At 37.6% G+C, this 18,204-nt stretch overlaps 1 protein-coding gene across 1 annotated transcript; it reads right to left on the bottom strand.

Annotated features, from left to right (window-relative positions):
• Window positions 1–1,218: 1,218 nt before the first annotated feature.
• On the bottom strand, window positions 1,219–12,676 carry LOC102236668 (transmembrane protein 222-like). Its single transcript, XM_005806186.3, has 6 exons — window positions 12,493–12,676; window positions 10,938–11,022; window positions 10,092–10,123; window positions 9,920–10,016; window positions 9,700–9,830; window positions 1,219–5,631 (listed from the first exon to the last, which is right to left on the bottom strand). The coding sequence occupies exons 1-6, from the start codon at window positions 12,609–12,611 to the stop codon at window positions 5,544–5,546; spliced, it is 552 nt and encodes a 183-aa protein (XP_005806243.1). The 5' UTR covers window positions 12,612–12,676; the 3' UTR covers window positions 1,219–5,543.
• Window positions 12,677–18,204: the final 5,528 nt, after the last annotated feature.

The raw sequence follows: 18,204 nt of genomic DNA on the forward strand, positions 1-18,204 counted from the left end.
AGGGCCGGATTCCCAAGGATGTGGGGCCCTGGGCTGGAGCCAGATTTGGTGTCTTTACCACTACAGAAAGATTCTCCTTCTAATACAAATTCCAATGCAACAATAGTTCGTTCTATAGATAAGTGGGTATGAATTAATGTATGGTATATTTATTACATCTGCTAAGGTTTTAGCTCCATGTTGACCTGCAAATAATTACTATAAGTTCACACTTGAGTAGTCCCATACATATTAATACAGTTCATATGTTATGGACCTTTGAGATTTTATAAAAAGTGATGCAAAACATGTATTCATTTAAAAAAAGAAGAAGAAAAAACAACTTTGGTGCCCCTTAAAATTGTGGCCCTGGGATATTTCCCTTTTAAAGCTGCAGTGTGTAATTTTTACAAAAATGTTTTTCCCCTATTTAAAACTGTCATCATGTTGTGACAGTATGGTATGAGATAGACAATCTGTTTTTTAAAAAAAATCAAGCTAATATTTCTACCATTATTAATTCATGGCTTACGGTCAAAAAGAACCAATCAGAGCCAGAAGGAGGGTCTTAATGCTATCAATCATCCTCGTGTTCGCTGCTCAGTGTACTAATGGTGTAAAAACATTTTACCATTAAAGAAAAACCGTTTACTCGCAGTCATTGTTGGCTATGCTAACTAGCATCAGCATTCACGGCAGGCTGTGGTGAACCAGCTGTAGCTCAGCAAAGAGCAAGTGGGAGGGGTGAGTGTGAGAGTGATTGTCAGCGCTAAGGTCCTCCTCCTGGCTCTGATTGGCTGTTTTTGACTGAGTTATGTATTTCTGTAGTTGGTACTAGGGGAATCAGGGGGGAATCTCTTTTCCCCCCACAGATTATCTGTCTTATATCATCGCAACAGAATTTTAACTAATATATAAGAAAACCCTTTTTTTTTCCATTTAACTTTTTAAAAAAAAATAACTTTCCAACTTTCTGGACCAATATGTAGGATAATCTCCTCTGAACTGGACTGTCAGCCACTTACAAAGCTACGAAGACTTCCTCATGGCCGATGTGTATTCTGACAGCTTCTGACCATTTTTGACGGGAATCACTCCTGAGTGTATAAATAGAAACTCGAAGAGGAGGAAGAGGAGCTGTCATCCTTCAAGCTGACAGCCCTGATGAAACACAGCGCTCATAATTCAATGATGGAAACCTAAAAGGAGGGGAGGAAAAAAGAAAAGGCCCACACATTGCAAGAATAATAGACATCTTTATTGGGGTTATAGTTGTTCACACAGTCACTTTCTGAATTTGGGAGAATTCCCAGCATCAAGAAAGATATCTGGAGGATCGGAACGACACAAGAGTTTGAGTCAACAGACCCGTGTTAAGTATGTAACCAGTGAATGGCGGCACTAGTAATGCCGTCCTGACTGTCTTTTGTCCGCAGACTGGAACGGCGGGACAGCAGGTCCCCACATTCCTGGACCTGGCTCCTGGATACGGAAAGGCACCACAGCAGGCTACACCTAAGACCGCTTCATTGATCTCCACACAGTACTGCATTCCTGTGCAGGACTTCCTACAAAGGAGCCACCTCTCCTCTGTTTTATGCACAAGTAAGCTCCTATATGACAGGCAGTTATAAGGCGGTCTCAAAAGAGCTGGATATTTATTTTCTCTAATAGCAACGAATGAGCATCTTTTCTAATCCAGCTAATAGAAACAAGAAACCATATTTTGACTTAAGCATAAATGAAAGTGTTAGATATTTTTAAAAAGTGACATTTCTTTCAATAATGTTTCCCAAAACTACCTGACCCTGAGAGCAAGATGTCTCAGAACTTAAGAGTGTCCAGAAAATATTTGGAAAGATTTTTAACTGGTTTCCAAATGATCTTGTAAGCAACGTAGTGCTGGGCGATATGATTTAAAAATAAACATGATTTTATCTTTTTATTCCAAAACTCGATTTCCGATTAAAATTTTTTCCCCCTTTGTTTTTTTTTTTTTGCCACATACATATAAAAAGAAAGAAATAACAGAAGATATCTTGAAAATATCTAAAAAAAAAAACAAAAGCAGAAAAAACCTTAATATTTAATTCAAAGTTGAAATAAACAGAAGTTGCAAAACATGTCAAAAAATATCACTCTGAATGATGGAAACCCGAAGTGAAGAAAGATTTTCCATAAATTACATCTTCAAAACCAGAAAATTCAATCAAATCGATAAAAATCAACTTATTGGCCAGCCTTAAAGCAACATAATAAATGCAAGTGTGGCAAACGCATTTAAAAAAAAAGAAATCCTGAAATTGACTACATGGACTCTACAACAGCGTGTCGTTTCCTCTGTTTTGCTGCTTTGATCTAAGCAGCACTAATGGAGACGGTCTGCAGCTGCAGATGATGAAACATTACTGCTGTCTCGACTTAAGCAGGGATGATTAACTCAAATTTGTCATCAACTCTGATTAAAGATAATTAGCTATTCCATACCCGCAAGAAACTATGAGAAATATACAGCACTAAATTAAAAGCTCTGCAAAAGTATTGGCACACCTTGAACGTTTTCCACATTTTTTTCACATTAAAATCATAAAAGGCTGCGTTTAATAGGATGTTATTCGATAGAGCAGAGGGGCTGAAACCTGTGGGGTTTTTTTTAACCTTCCATAATTTCTCTCAACAATTTGGCTAAAAAAAGTGGGGGGAAAAAAACAACACTTTTTTAAAAATATATATATCACAAATGCAAATGGAGCACTTTAGGGGCTTTTTTTGCAGACAGAATAAGTGAAGTATCAGTAATATTTAATTATTTTCCCTCATCATTGTGTGGTAAACTTTTTTCTGTTTAAATAATTAATTACGTAACATTTGTGACTATAAACGAGTTTCATTTAGTTGGATTGGGGGCAAAAACGGTTGTTTGGTTTATAAAGGTTGCAGACTCCTTGAATAGACCAAATGATAAGACTTGCCGCAGCACTACGCTGCCACCACCGTGTTCCTCCTCTCTAGTGTTGTCTATTGCATACAATAGATCCTGAAGATCCTGCTTGGACTGTGGAAAGGTTCAAGAGGTGTGAATGCTTTTCACAAGGTCAAAGAGACGGAGACGATTACGAAAGACGACTTTCAGTTTCAAACCTTTTTCCTGCATGCATGCGACACACACATGCAGCGACACACACATGCAGCCATACATGTGCATGGTCTTCCTGACAGAATATGTAAAAAGTAGCACACAGTCTGTTTTAGGCACGGCTCTGCTGCAACCCTCAGCAGACGTTAAACGGAAACATGGAATACAAAGTACAATTTTAGTGTAAATGACTAAGATTTAAAAAGTCAAGGTCATGTTTTTACAAAATACCCACTAAAATGGGCATTTTAGTGCCCATTCCCTATTTACAGGGAAGAGAGGCAAATTGTACACATGAATGTAGGACAGAGTGTTAGGGCCAGGCACAGAAAAAATAGCCAATTATGAGAAAAAGTCACATAATATTATGAGAACAAAGTCACAATATTGCTAAACCAAAGACGTAAAGCAGCAAGTCGGAGTAATGTAGGAATAATGTTGCAATAACACAAATTTAGAATATTACGAGAATATGGTTGCAATATGAAAACGAGTCAGAATAGCACAAAAATTGATTTGCAATATTACCAGAATAAAGTGAGAATAAAGTCTAAATTTTCTGAGAAGAAAGTTGTAATATGAGACAAAAGTCGTAACAATACGGGAAAAAAAATCATGACAATCAAACCAGAGTGATATGGGAATAAAAAAAAACGACAAAAAGGCAGAATGTGAGCATGAAGTTGTAATAAGACAAAGAAAAGAAATTGTAGTATTAGACAAATCTCGTATGACAAAGTCAAAACAATAAAACTCATAATATTTGAATAAAGCTATATTAGTAGAATGAAGTAGTAATGTTATGGTAACTCCTACAGGAAAAATAAAAAATAAAAAATTAAAATGAGCAACGTTGGGCATCTTGTGAAGTTATACTTTGCATTCAGATATACAAAGAAGCCATATTTAATGTCTGAACACATCAGCATTAAAATATCATCAGGAGCAGGACTTTGAAACAATTGTGTAAACTGAGTCTATTTCAAAGAAACCAAAAACAACATTTTTCTTGTCATTTTAAGACTTCCTTCTGATAATATTGCATCTTTATTCTACTAATATGACTTTATTGTCAAATTGTTATGAAAAAAAAATAAAATCACGTATTCTGGCCCTAATACTCCGTCATTATCTGTCCCTACGAGCCAGATAATGTTTAGAAACAGGTACTCTCTCAACATCTGCAGACGACCTTTACAGGATGTTGGTTGGGTTGAATTTAAACTTTAAAAAGGCGGTGCGGATATTTCCCAGCGACTTTCAGCTCTGAACCACTGAGCCGGGAAAGCAGCAGGAAGCGGCGGAGCTCGCTGAAACACTGAGCGATGGTTGGCGAGCGTGAAAAACCTGAGAATCCTGCTACCTGCTGCTGGAAGAGAGAGAGAGACAGAGAGAGAGGGAGAGACAGAGAGAGAGAGAGAGACAGAGAGAGAGAGACAGAGGGAGAGAGACAGAGAGAGACAGAGAGAGAGAGAGAGAGCTCCACGCTCCTTTGTCTCTGTTTGCAAACAATGACAGGATCTGAGTCTGCCCCCTCTACTCCGACAGCCATGGCAACGCATTTGTAGTGTCAACCGTCATGAGGACAGAACATTTAATAGCAAAAGAAAAGAAAAAGAGAAAGAACGCTGAAAATGCCACGCCGTGGAAGAGATCTGCGATACAGGTCATGAATCAGGCACTGACTGATTTCTGTGTGAAAAATCAGTAATGAGCAGAAAGAAAACATCCAAGTGGGATTGTGGATGGTCACCCTAGAGATATCCATCACAGCCACATTCACCAAGGTCACTACAATCGTCACACCGATGAGGTGTTGAAAACAGTACCGTGAGGTTAGACGTGTTCAAGGAATCTTTAAGAAAATATCTCTCTCAGAAGATGCCGACTGCTCGGTGTGTCGTGTACAGATAGGAAAATATGCTCACGTTGCTGTGGAAGAGCTACATTAGATCAAGTATGAAATGCTAGAAAGTTGCGATAAGGCAGCTAATGACATTTGTGCTCCAGTATAAAAATGGCTTTCTGGAAGCACTGAAGATATCAGGTAAACACCCCCCATCAGTCTGAAAGCAAGGCATGAACTCTACTAGGCCAGAACTTCTTTACAATTAGTGTGAAGCTGTTATTGTCAAATGTCCAATAGCTGGAATTCATAAAAATGCATATGTGTGAATGGATATGAATCGTTGAGGTACAATAGCTTCGGCACTGCAGTCAGAAAAAAAATAAAAATAAACAAGTTTCCTGTGTCCTCTCCCGGAGGTAGGCAGGCTTCAGGTCCTCGGTTACTGTTGCTCGACGCGGCGATGGCGTTCTTCAAAAGGTGGTTTGTGTTTGGTCGTGGCACCACAGTGTGGAGGGCGGGGCGGATCGTGTGGATGTCGCGTCCGCCGCCTCGCCTGACCCCACCTGACCCGACCCCGGGTCATCGGATGTTGACGGCGAGAGCAACTGTGAGGACGATGCCCACGAGCAACAAGAATGGCAGCCAGGTCTTCAGGACGCCCGCGCAGCTGGACAGAGCACAGAGAACAAGCTGAGGACAGCAGAGTTTATGCTGCTGCAGAAAGATCAGACAGAGTAAACATCCAGAGGGATGATGAGCTTCCAGGATTGATGGACACGCTGTGCTTTCGTTTCAATTCTCATGTTAACGAGTCGATATCTTGAAACCAACCGCTGTTACCTGAGTGAAGCTGTCTTCACCCTGCCTTCTTCAAATCTAAAGAAATTGGTGTCACACGTTTGTGCAGCAAAAATTTTCATTTGTACTGCTTTACTTTGAAGACATTAATCAAAGCTAAAAGGTCAAAAGGTCAGCCAGCGCCCCCTCACAATTTCCAAATCTAACAAAATTGGTGTCAAATATTTGTGCTAAGTTTGTGCAGTAAAAAAACAAAACAAAACAAAAAAACAACAAAAAATGAATTTGTGCCACTATAATTTTAAAGATATTAATGAAAAAGTTTCCAGTGGTCCTCTACACTCAATTACAATCTGGAATTTTGGAAGTAAAGTTATGCATTTTACCTAAAAAAACAAAAACAAAACGTAACCTTTTGACTCAAAAGCATGAAACGAGGTTGCATTAACAGAAAATCGTTTTTAGATGATGTTGTCATGCATTCTGTTTGGTCGTTCCTTAAATAAGGCACATTTCTATCCTTCATGTTATTTTTTTAGATCTTCTTCCATCTATATTATATGCAGTAAAAACAGCTTTGCTGCTCAGTTGTTAGGGTTGCTGCTGTATGGAAAAGTTGCTGTGAAACATAGTTTTTTTTTTAACAGAACTAGAGGTGTAGCAGTTTCTTGTAGAAATACCCAAAGGCCTTGTGAAGGTTTGCCCTATATAACTCATTATGCATCCTTAGAATCAGGGCGCCTTCCTCTCCTCTTTGCATCGTGGGACCCAGCAGGTTCAGACCCAGTGAAATCATGCCTGGGCCCTCGGGATCCCACTGAGGAACAGCGTTTATTTTCTCTTGCTGATTGTAAAGAAGCCAGCTGGACATTGTGGGCTTCTTGGGTGAAAAAAAAGGTTCTGGGGCCTCATGCATAAAGAGTGTACAGTTTTCACACCTAAAACTTGGTGTACGGAAAAATTAAGAAAAGTGCGGCGCACAAAAAACATCGGATGCATAAAGCCGTGCGCACGCATGTGGCCGCGCACCTTTCCTTTATAAATCCTAATTTGCGGGAAATAGAGCGCAGCTGCTGGTCCGCCCTGTCGCCTCCTTAAATACATACTGTATGTAAATTAGTATAAATACCCGGAAGTCTGCCACCATGTGAAGAAATAACCATGGCAACGTCCTTGTTCGGAGCAGTATAAGTATTTATAATAATAATAATTATATATTTTATTTAGGGCTGCACAGTGGTGCAGTTGGTAGCTCTGTTGCCTTGCAGCAAGAAGGTCCTGGGTTTGATTCCCAGCCTTTCTGCATGGAGTTTGCATGTTCTCCCTGTGCATGCTGGGTTCTCTCCGGGTTCTCCGGCTTCCTACCACAGTCCAAAAACATGACTGTTAGGTAAATTGGTCTCTCTAAATTCTCCCTAGGTGTGTGTGTGTGCATGGTGTCCTGTCTGTCTCTGTGTTGCCCTGCGACAGACTGGTGACCTGTCCAGGGTGACCCCACCTCTCGCCCAGAACGTAGCTGGAGATGGACACCAGCACCTCCTGACCGCAGTAGGGACAAGAGTGTTAGAAAATGGATGGATGGATATATTTTATTTAAAAGGTGCTTTGAGGACACATAATGTCACCTCACGAAAATAAAAACACATTTAAAAAAAAAATCAAAATTAAAAAAATAAATAAATAAAGAGACCCTGCAAATGCCTGTTTGAACAGCAGCGTTCAGCCGGGATTTAAAGACAGACAGCATGTCAGAGAGTCCTTTGAGTGGGAATGTGGACGTTTATTCTAAATAGTAGATGCTTTATGTCCATAAGGCGCATTCACAAAGTGGGCGACTCGACTGAAGGATGACTGCAGCTGGACCGGTACCAGTACCGGTACCAGTACCGCACAGCTCTTTAAGTTTTGCTCAGAGCTCCAGGATGATCAGTCTGAGCAATCTAAACACTCATAAACTATCATCAACATTTCCCAGCAGATCAATATGATCTCTGAACAATCACTCAATCTGAATCCTTCCATTGGTGATGTTCTCCATCACAGCCAAAGCTCCACAATTACACGGCTCACCTTTACGCAGCTACTTACAATCGCCTTATACGCAGATGATATCCTCATATTCCTTTTGTTCTGTCAATAATACATGTGATTGCATACACACCTTGATCACCTTAAAAAGAATCAAACCTGTTGATTATTTTTAATCAGCAGGTTTGAGTTAATCTGCTGATCCAATTTTAGTGAGAATGAAATGACCCCATAGATGCATTTCATGCGGTTCGGCGCACGGACCAATGCGTTACATCTTTATGAGACAAAAACTGAGAAAAAGTACTATTTACATTCGAGCGAGGTTTTCACAAACTTTTATTTTTATTTTCTTTATTTTGTGTGCGTGTTAGCTTATTGTTTGAGGATAAATGCGGTTCAGTTTCACTGTTTAATATTTTATTTTAAACAATAAAATGATAAAATCATGAAAAACCAATAAATAAATAAATCAATCAATAAAATATTAAAATCATGACAAACATCGGGTTTCATGCTTCTTAGTCTAAATAACACCAAATGTCATCAGATTTCAGTGGATTTAGGGAAGTTTTGACGCTTTGTAGTTTGATATTGTCCACAGAAAACGTTTGTGTGGCTGCCGCACATTTTCACGCCAGTGAAAAAGTGTGCGTATATTTACGCAAACTTTGACGCAAAGTAAATTTTTATACATGCAGACTTGTACATAAAATATGGTGCCGCAAAATTTTTGTGCGGACGCACGTTTTATGCACGAGGCCCCTCGTGTTTAAAGACACTGTTACTTTCCCTAATAAGATTAAAGCTGACATCATTTCCTGATGGATTCAGGAAAATGGTATTTTACTTTTCAGTTTTTCACACTTTGTGAAGTTGTGTCCATAAACTTTAATGTATCTTGGTGGGTTTCTAAGAGACAGGTGTGACCGAAGAGTAGGTAAATATGATCAAACTTAAAGTACTCAGAAAATGTCAATGTTTTAAAATGAAACACACAAGTGAAATTTATCGACATGTTTGTTATTTTTATGTGGATAATGACAAACTAAAGACAATATTTGGATAAACGAATAAGGTAGATTAATTTAGAAGAGCTTTTTGAACACCGCTGTGACAGGCTGACACAAAGCACCTATATTTTTTAAACTACCACCACACTATTTGGATTTTCTTTTTTTAAAGATTTTGAAATGTACCATTTATATCTTAAATTGGATTTAAGACACAAGTCTTAAATGCTGGTTTACAGTTTGATGCATGGAAATAGGGCTGCACAACATCCAAAAACGTGATTAAGATTCAATTGCTGACCAATGAGTTTAATCACCAGAAAGGCTTTATTCACAGACACTACTGTCTACAAGAGACATGTTTGCAGTTCTGGGGAAATTTAATTTGGGGGACAATTTTCCTTAAAATGATTCAAACATTGAATAATTCACCAATAGATGGACACTAATCAGATCCCTTCCCAATTGCAAGAGGTGTCCCCCAAGGACTTCTCTTTGCCTTAGTGCTGGAACCGGTTTGACAGCACAGGGATGTAAAGTGTTTAACAATCACCTTATACGCAGATGATATCCTCATATTCCTTTTGTTCTGTCAATTATCAGTTTCTGTTAGGACGGGAATTCTTAATTTATTTAGTAACATTTCAGGCTACGATTCATTTGCTGTAAATTGCAATGACAATATTGATTGTGATTAATACAGATTTGTCTGATGAGTTTATTTGTTCCTTCAGCAGTCTTTCTCAACTTTAGCATTTTGAACACATCAAGTTTGACCACGGAGTGCAGGAAATGTCTATCCAGAAAATATAACATCTGAACAAAAATTGCATCGAAGTAGTTTGTTGTAATTGAAACACTGCAATGATGATGATGATGGAAGACCTCTGCCTTACCCGACATATTTTCCGCGGATGAATGAGAGAAGGCAGAGGTTCACCATGTTCCATGAGGTGCTGTTCTCGTATCGCATCAGATTCAGAGCCATGGCCACATGAGAGTGACAGTTGTCACAGCACAGGTTGTGCTTTAGAGAAAGAGAAACATTTCACCATTTTAAATTCATCCCAGCGATCCATAAATTAGATTAGAACCATAAAAGCAGCCTTTAGTTACCATCCTGTGCTTGTACTCCTCTGAGGCGTCGTGCACGGCCGTGTCCCAGGCGTTGGAGCCGCTGGCGTAGACTTTACTCACGTCAAGCATCCAGTACCTGCAGATCCAAAGAGGCGAGTTTGGATTTCATCGTTCCCATTAGGCGTTAGTTATTGCTGAAGGGCATGCTTACTTTGTGGGTCTCCCGAAAGCCATGTTGTCTTCCTGCAAAACATAAATATCATTCATCTTTCACCCTCTTTTCCGATCTTACAAAAAAAAAGTGTTGAGGCATTTAGAAAATGGAAGTCATTTAGGTCATTCTAATTAACGTAAAACAAGAGAGGTTTGGTCTGATTCCACTTCAGACAAGGAGGAAAAGAAACATGTATGTGTCGTTTTATTCTGTTCATGTACATATCTGGATCCAGTTGTATTTATTTTACAAATGCAAATATTTTAATACAGGTTGAAGAAGTCATTTACCTCTCTTAATATTAGAGATGCACCAATCCACCTCTGTCACTCCTGAGATATCTGAGGTTTAGTATCGGTCGATACCGATCCGATACAGAAAAACAGCTGAATTGACTTAAAAGGTTTCTTTCTTTAAACGCAGACATAAATGTAGTGAATTATACCACAGTACAGCACACTTAAATACACAAAATACACCTATTTGTTCAGTTATTGCAATTAGGAGTATAACAGTCTATGTAAAACAAATAATAAAGAAACTGACAAAAGATTGACTAACTTGGTCAAATATGTAAAAAAAACTGCAACCAACCTTCTATCAAATGGTTCAGATGATGCAATTAGGAATTATAAATAGAATATAAAAACAATAATAAAGCAAGCATAGAATTGAACTGAGTCGATCTGCCTTTATGGATCAGACACATTGTTGTCGACACCTATCTGGAATTTTTTTCAATATCGGGGCCGAGACAGTTTTTAATATCAGATCAGTGCATTTTTACCTAAAACAAATAGATCTGCTTCTTCTTTGTTTCAGAGCACCTGACTCATTACTCACTGAGACGAAGTACGGTCCAGCAAAGTCCCGGATGACTCCGGTGGAAGTGCAGATTCCCATGTGACCAATGAAAGGAAACAGCCATCTGGATGAGAAACGGGGGGCGGAGGGAAGAAACACAGAGGTATATTTATTTGCAGATTGATATTTGTGGACGGATATTTTACAGAGCGGATCTGGAGTCCATGCCTGAGACACTGAGGAAGAAGCTGGATGTTGTTCTGACACAGTAAAAGAAACCTCGTGTACCACCTACACTTTGGAAGTAATTCTAAATAACCTTAATGACTAATTTTCTTTAGTCACAGAAAATGATCAGGTTTATTTTGTTGGAAATTTATGACCATTCAACTGAAAATATCCACATTTAAATAAAAAAAATTTAAATATGTAAAATTAATCTAGATATTTCTACGGGGTTTTTTCCCCCGCAGAGCTTTACCCCTAAGTAGCAGTTTTCTTTATCCCTTGATTTACAATTACCCCTATACGCCGTTGTAGCTTTATTAGACAATATTAACTTAAAATGCTCATTAGAGCTATGCCTGAAATGTAAAAAATATGGATATGGTGGCTGACTTTATAGCAGGTTTGTCCAACCTTTATAGAAAATCGGCTTAAACATTATAGTCTGAGTGACTTAATATTGGAAATACAATTAACAAAAAGAGGAAATAAATTACATATATCAAAAACTTTTCCATACTTTATTCAATAATAATGAAAACCTGAACTCTTTCAATTAAAATAAGCTTTTAAATATTTCTAGATGAAACAGTATAAACACTTTAGTAAGATAAAAGCCACTAGATGTGAAAATAAACAGCTTACATGTTTCCCATACATTTTTCATTCCTATTCATATTCCAGACTCAAATTTCCAGAGGTAACAATCCCATTTTAGCCAATTTGTAAAACATAAACTTTACTGGAAATATGCCTATGATGACGTTAGCTGGAGAAGGGCACCAGCAACCTCCAAGGGTGTTAGAAAATGGATGGGTGCATGTCTAAACATTAAACCAGCAAAAATTAACAAGAGACGATATTTTACTTTTACCTATTCAAGTCCTGGTTCTTCTTCTTCTTCTTTAAACGCTATTGTTTTATAACTTTCATATGCTTTATCGTTGCCATTTTTGGTATTCAGTTTATTCTGTCAAGACCTCACACTTACACATGTGTGGCCCCTGGTGGGGTCCCGACCCCAACTTTAGAAATGTTTGTCCGAGATCATTTTTTTTCTTTCCAACCCAGAACTTCAGTACAAACAGAAAGTAGCATAAAATACGCTTAAGCCTTTCGGATTTACAAGTTGCTCGCTTCCTGTATATCATACTTCTAATTTACTGTTTAATTATTTATGTACTCACACATGGCAATAGGAACGGTCAAAGTAATGACACTTTCTTTATTAATAAAGTGCAACAAATAGCAACAGGATGGTGCTGTTGTCCGTTTTGTTAGCAGGCTAAGCTAATAAAGCTGTCACTTTCCTACAAGGTGCAGAGGTTCCTTCAGTTAAAACAGACAGACGCTGACGACCGGAACTCACGACAGCACGGGGATGGGCGTCCACACGATGCAGTGGGGAAAGCGGCTGATCTCCGGGGCCACTTTTTCTGACGCTAGATGATAATTCTTCATGCTGTCATTTTCAACAACATCCGCCATAGCCAGCTGAGGAGTACGAACTTCATTTGTCTCATAGCAACTGTGTCAAGTTACCGCCCAAGTCCAGGCCAGAAACCGGAATACACTGCATTCAGGATTTCACAATAAAAGTTTTCTGTAGTTCATATAAGCAAACAGCAAAGCTTCCGCTGATTTATTTATTTTTTTTTTTGTTTTAACAGCTTAAATAGTTTAAATAACATTTAGTTTATTTTCACTTGTCTACATGAAAATAGTTTAGTATTTCTATGACAATAAATGCTAAAATGTTTTATTCTGAAAAGTGCAGTCAGGTAAGCTAATGAGTACTTAGCTTACCTAACTTTCATTCACTAAGCGAAGCTTAATGCACGGCCAGTTGTCCAACAGACAACTAAAGAATATCATTACACTGTAAACACACCGTATTAATTCTTTTGCAAGACAGTTAAAATAAGATGAATTAAAATAATAAAAATTAAATTTAGTAAGTGTATTCCAGAGGAAATAAGTCGTTTAAATGCACAGAACAAAAGGCAGGTAGAGCTATTTTAAGAGTAGCATTACTTAAACGTGTTCTTACTCAAATTAAAGCAAAAAGTAGTCGTAAAAAAAACCTTAAGTAAAAGAATGAAAATATTTGTTAAAAATGCTTCTTAAGTACTGAGTAACTAATTTAATATTTTTAAATGATGTAATCAGATAGACAAAAGTATAAATGTACGTGCAACAAATTCAGGCAGAAAAAACACTTTTCTAAATGAATAATAATGAATAATACTTTTTCAACATTAAACTTGTGAAACCAGCACATACAACTGGTAGTAAATACATTTTAAAGTATCTTCTTACTGTTTACTGTATTTGCACAGCAGGCTCAGCCAATAGATAATGACAATTAAACAATGAAGCTTATGTTAAAAAAACAACAAAAACAAGAAACCTTACTTAAATATAAACCTTCAGAGTTTGCCTGGAATGGATCTTGTATAATAAAAAGCCTTAGTACAAATATTAAGCTTCACTGGTAATTTAAAATAAAAGGAATAGACAAGCAATAAATTCAATTATCAGTCTAGGGACAATTGACCAACTGACTGCTACATTTCATGAGCTTATATTTGTTGTTTTAAAAGCTAAACATCCGTCCGTCCGTCCGTCCGTCCGTCCATCCATCCATCCATCCATCCATTTGTTCATCCATCCGACTTCCCCTGTCATTGGAAAAAATAACTGCATTATTCCTTACAGGGCTAAATTTAGAGGAAAAAGGGCCCCTGGGCTTTATTTATAAATATATATATATATTTGAAATGAGTTAAATAATACATTTTTTTGAGAGTTTGGTAAATTAAGTTGCAAGTTCACATTTGAACTTTTAACAGCTAAAGTATGCAGAGCCTCTTAAAGTACTGTAAAATGGCATAACTTACTGTAGTCCTACCACAGGATTACTGTAATTCCATTATATCAAAAATATAATGAAATTGCAGTAACCATGTAATTTAATTACTGTGCCATTGTAATATAATTACAGTAAAACTAATAAACTTGCAGTAAGATTGTAGTAAAAAGCACAGTAAAAATGTATGGCAATAAAATTACAGTATAACAGTAAGAAATTTACAGTAAGGTTACTCTAAAAAAAATGACAATAACTGGCTGGCAACCCTGCTGCCAGTAATTTACTGTAAATTCTACAGTGACTTTTTTAACAGTGTAGAAGGTGTAGGGTGGGACGGCGGAGGAAAGCCCTTCTCAGCGCTGCTGTGCCGTCTTCACCAAGGTTGTCTGGAACGTGCTCCCCCCCAGGAACTAAGATTTTCAGATTTTATAATTATCTACTGATGAATTTCTAAACTATCTTGCTTAAAATAATGAATAGGTTTTAGATTAAAGTCAGAACTGAAGTCAACAGTGAATTTTAACAATTCATCCAGTATTTGTTTTCACTAATCTCCGTTTGCCGGCCAACTTTTTAGCTACAGTTTGCACAGATCTATTTTTAACCATCAAAGCCTCAATATGGAGAGCTCCAACAGGATCCCCATCCAGCAAGCCACAAAAGTGTGTTTTCACGCCAGCACAGCGAGCAGTCTGCAGCGAAGTGGAGGATCTCCAGCTATCAAGCTATCTGTGGCAAATGGAAACCGGAAGCAGAGATGAACCCATGGGATCTGCTGTGGCCCCATGTACTCCACAGTGGGCCCCATTAGATGTGACAGGTGATAAAGTGTGCAAAGAGCAAAAACAAACCACTCAGCAAAAGTTGGGAGACATTGATAAACGAAGTCGGGTCGAGCTCATCAGGCGGGGAACCTGGGGGAATTCTCCGGCAAAATGCCACCTCGATATCTTGCTGAGCCATCCAACCCAATTAGGCCAGAGGATGGGCTGCTTTGTGGAGTCTAACTTAGATACATCTTCTTCTTTTCAGTCAAAGGGGTTTGAAAAGCAAAATGCCAAGTGTCTGTGGGGCCCCCGGTTTGGCTCCGTTGTTACTGAGCCTCGCGAGTGGAACCGGGGTCGAATTCTGAACTTTCGCAAACATATCTCGAACATAATTGTTGAAAAGTTACAGTTTGTGTTGCTAGAGGGAGCCAACAGAACTATTGTTTTAAAGCTGAGCAGAACTTTCTCTGCCAAACGTTTCTACAGGAACGTCTGTAGAATAAAAATGCTGATTTATTTACAGAATTTATACAATAATTCTATGAAATAAAGCCTTGTCCAATGACTACGTATTTGCTTTTCGATCCGACCTTGTCCTCGCCTTTGTAATGAGGACAAGTTTTAACTCAAACAATAAAGCTTCTTATTGTGCTTTATAGAGAAACAATGCAGCACATTAAGCTTTCAAAATTCTTTAATCAAAATCTTGATCTGTTTAAATGCGGAGATCTTTTTGTGAATATCAGTTCAGTGTTTGTTTTTGTTTTTCTTTTACAGAAATAGTCAATGAATTGAATTTGCTTGGGGATTTTAAAACATAGTTTTTAAAGACTCAGTCATAAAATAATTTAATTCACAGTCAGTTTTTCATGTTTCACCACTTATGTGGTATGCAGAGGTATTTCTATCACAGGTACACCTCACCTGTGAGATCAAGAACAAATCCTAAGAATCACTTTGTATAGTTGTTAAATGATTAATTAGTAACTTGAAAAATTAGAACTGTATCAAATACTTATTTTAACCATTATTTATACCCAGTTAATAATATGGGCATCTGGAAAAAATAAGAGGTTCATGTTAAGTCTTGATTTAAAAGACGAGGTTATGTGAGGTATTTAGGGGTAGGCAATAGCCTCTTCTCAATGGAGTGGGTTTAATCAGTTCTTCCCCAGTCGGTCTGACCAGTTTCTTCTCCATTTGAAAATACTTTGCAGTTCTTCCCTGTTTTTTGGAGCCAGCTCAGGTGTGGTGTAAGTCAGACCAGGCCGGGTATTGTGTGCTAGCGATTTGATTGGCAGCAGATTGTATTCGCTGATTGGCCCGTGAATTTACATCAATAACATCTCAACCACTATTTTCACTTTGCAAAACACTTTAAATTTTTTTATTATTATTATTTTATTTGTATTTATTTATTTATTTATTTATTTATTTATTTATTTATTTATTTATTTATTTATTTATTTATTTATTTATTTATTTATTGTCTTTTATCTACTGAGTGTCTGCTGGGAAGCAAAGATTAGGAACAAGTTGTGTAAATTTAAATAAGACAGTGCCAGCTTTAAAACTGCAGTATGCCACTTTTATTTTTTTTTTTAAATAAATGTGTTTGACATATTTGTTAAAACTGTCACCATGTTTTGCTTAAATCATCTTCTGGCAATAAACAAGTTTTGCAACAAAGACAGTCCCAGAAGAATCTTTACCCTGTGCTGTTCTTCAGCATGAGAGAAAAAGTTTCATTAGAAATCGCTACATGCCAGTACAGCTATCACAATTACTATGTTCAATGGAGTCCAACTAAAACTGAGGCTTTTGCAAGAGGAAGCACTGCCCCTGTGTGGACACTCTGAAGATGACACCTGGAACATTAAATTGACCTTAAAACAGGTAAAGCAAATGTAGGACATAGACCTTCATGCAATTTCCCTGTTCTGACATGTCCACCTTTCTGTTCTACATGTCCTCAGTCTCTATGTATGTGTTTGGTTCAGGATTGATTCACTCGTTTTGGAAATGCTGTTCAGAACGGTACAAATTTGACCAACGACAACAGGTGGCTGATAACCTGCAGCAAACACCCATATCCTGTTTTTGTGGTTTATAATAACCGACTCAAAATGCCAGAAATTGTGAGCTTTTCTGTTAAAAAGCAAAACGTGAGATCCTTCTTATGTTTTGGATCAAACATGAGCTGCAGACCCATTTTCTACAAAAATATGATTGAAGTATTTCATGTTTTGTTCTTTCTTACACACGTAGATGTACAAAAAACAGAATCACAATTAAAATAATTTTTGCACTGTATTTAAGAGTCAATTTGTGTCACTGAAGTATCTTCCACTTTACAATGTTGGCCAAAGTGACAATATGTTTGGACACTACTGATCTAGGCTATACGAGTGGACATAATTGTTAGTACCCTTCTGCTAATGACCACAAAACTGACAACGATCACTGAAATGTCTTGAGACAAAAGGACCAATCCAAATCAAAAATAGCTGACAATGAACCAGTGAAAATCAGTTGTTGCTTTTGGAATAAGGTTCAATAGAATCAGTTAAAGTAATGAACTAATGAAACAAGCCTGGACGAGATTGAAAACACTGCACTCCAACTACTTTCAATACTTCTGCTCCATCTATCCATTTCTCTCTCATATACATCTATTTTTAGTGAATGTGCAATCTTACTATGCAAGCGCGGTTGATAACAGGAAGTGTCAAAATGTTTAAGTGAGATAAACAGGGGAGGAGTGTTGAACTGAAACCTTAAAGCTCTGGGTTTAAGTAAGAGAACACTGCAAAAATGAATGTGGAGCTCAGTCGATCACCTTCCACGAGTTATTGTTACAGCAGAAATGATTTCCTAAACTTAAAAATGTATTTCTGCTAAAACAAAAATGTTACATTAGAAGTTTTCTTGTTGAACAGAAAGCATAGCATTTTCTGGAGGGCCTGAAATAATCTTTTACAGAGATCGCCATTACCTAATAACCACTTAAACACCTACTATGTTTTGATTCATATGTATATTTGTTACTTTTTCAGACAAATTTTTCATGTCATTAGAAGAACTTTATGTTTATGTGAGTCACATGCTCAGAGTCTGTATCTCCAGGGCATGTCCATTCGTCTCTTCATGTGGAATGCCAACCACGACAACAAAATGCACCAGTTTCCTAGCTGCCAGGTAAATGGTGCCAACTCATAAAAGTTCCAAACAGACAAAAGCTAAGCATATTTAAATAAAGAATTGTTGCACCTCATCAGAGCCTACTCTGTCCTCTTTATTGTGTAAATTATCAAGTGGATGCCTCCACTTGTCTTCAATCAGTAGAGCCTCATTTCACAATCACATCAGGCATAAATATTTACACAGCAAGCCTTTCTCGTAGTTTGGAGAGATTCCAAACTACTGGAAAGATGTCAGAGAG

This window comes from Xiphophorus maculatus, chromosome 13, assembly GCF_002775205.1.
Source record: "Xiphophorus maculatus strain JP 163 A chromosome 13, X_maculatus-5.0-male, whole genome shotgun sequence".
NCBI lineage: Eukaryota > Metazoa > Chordata > Actinopteri > Cyprinodontiformes > Poeciliidae > Xiphophorus > Xiphophorus maculatus.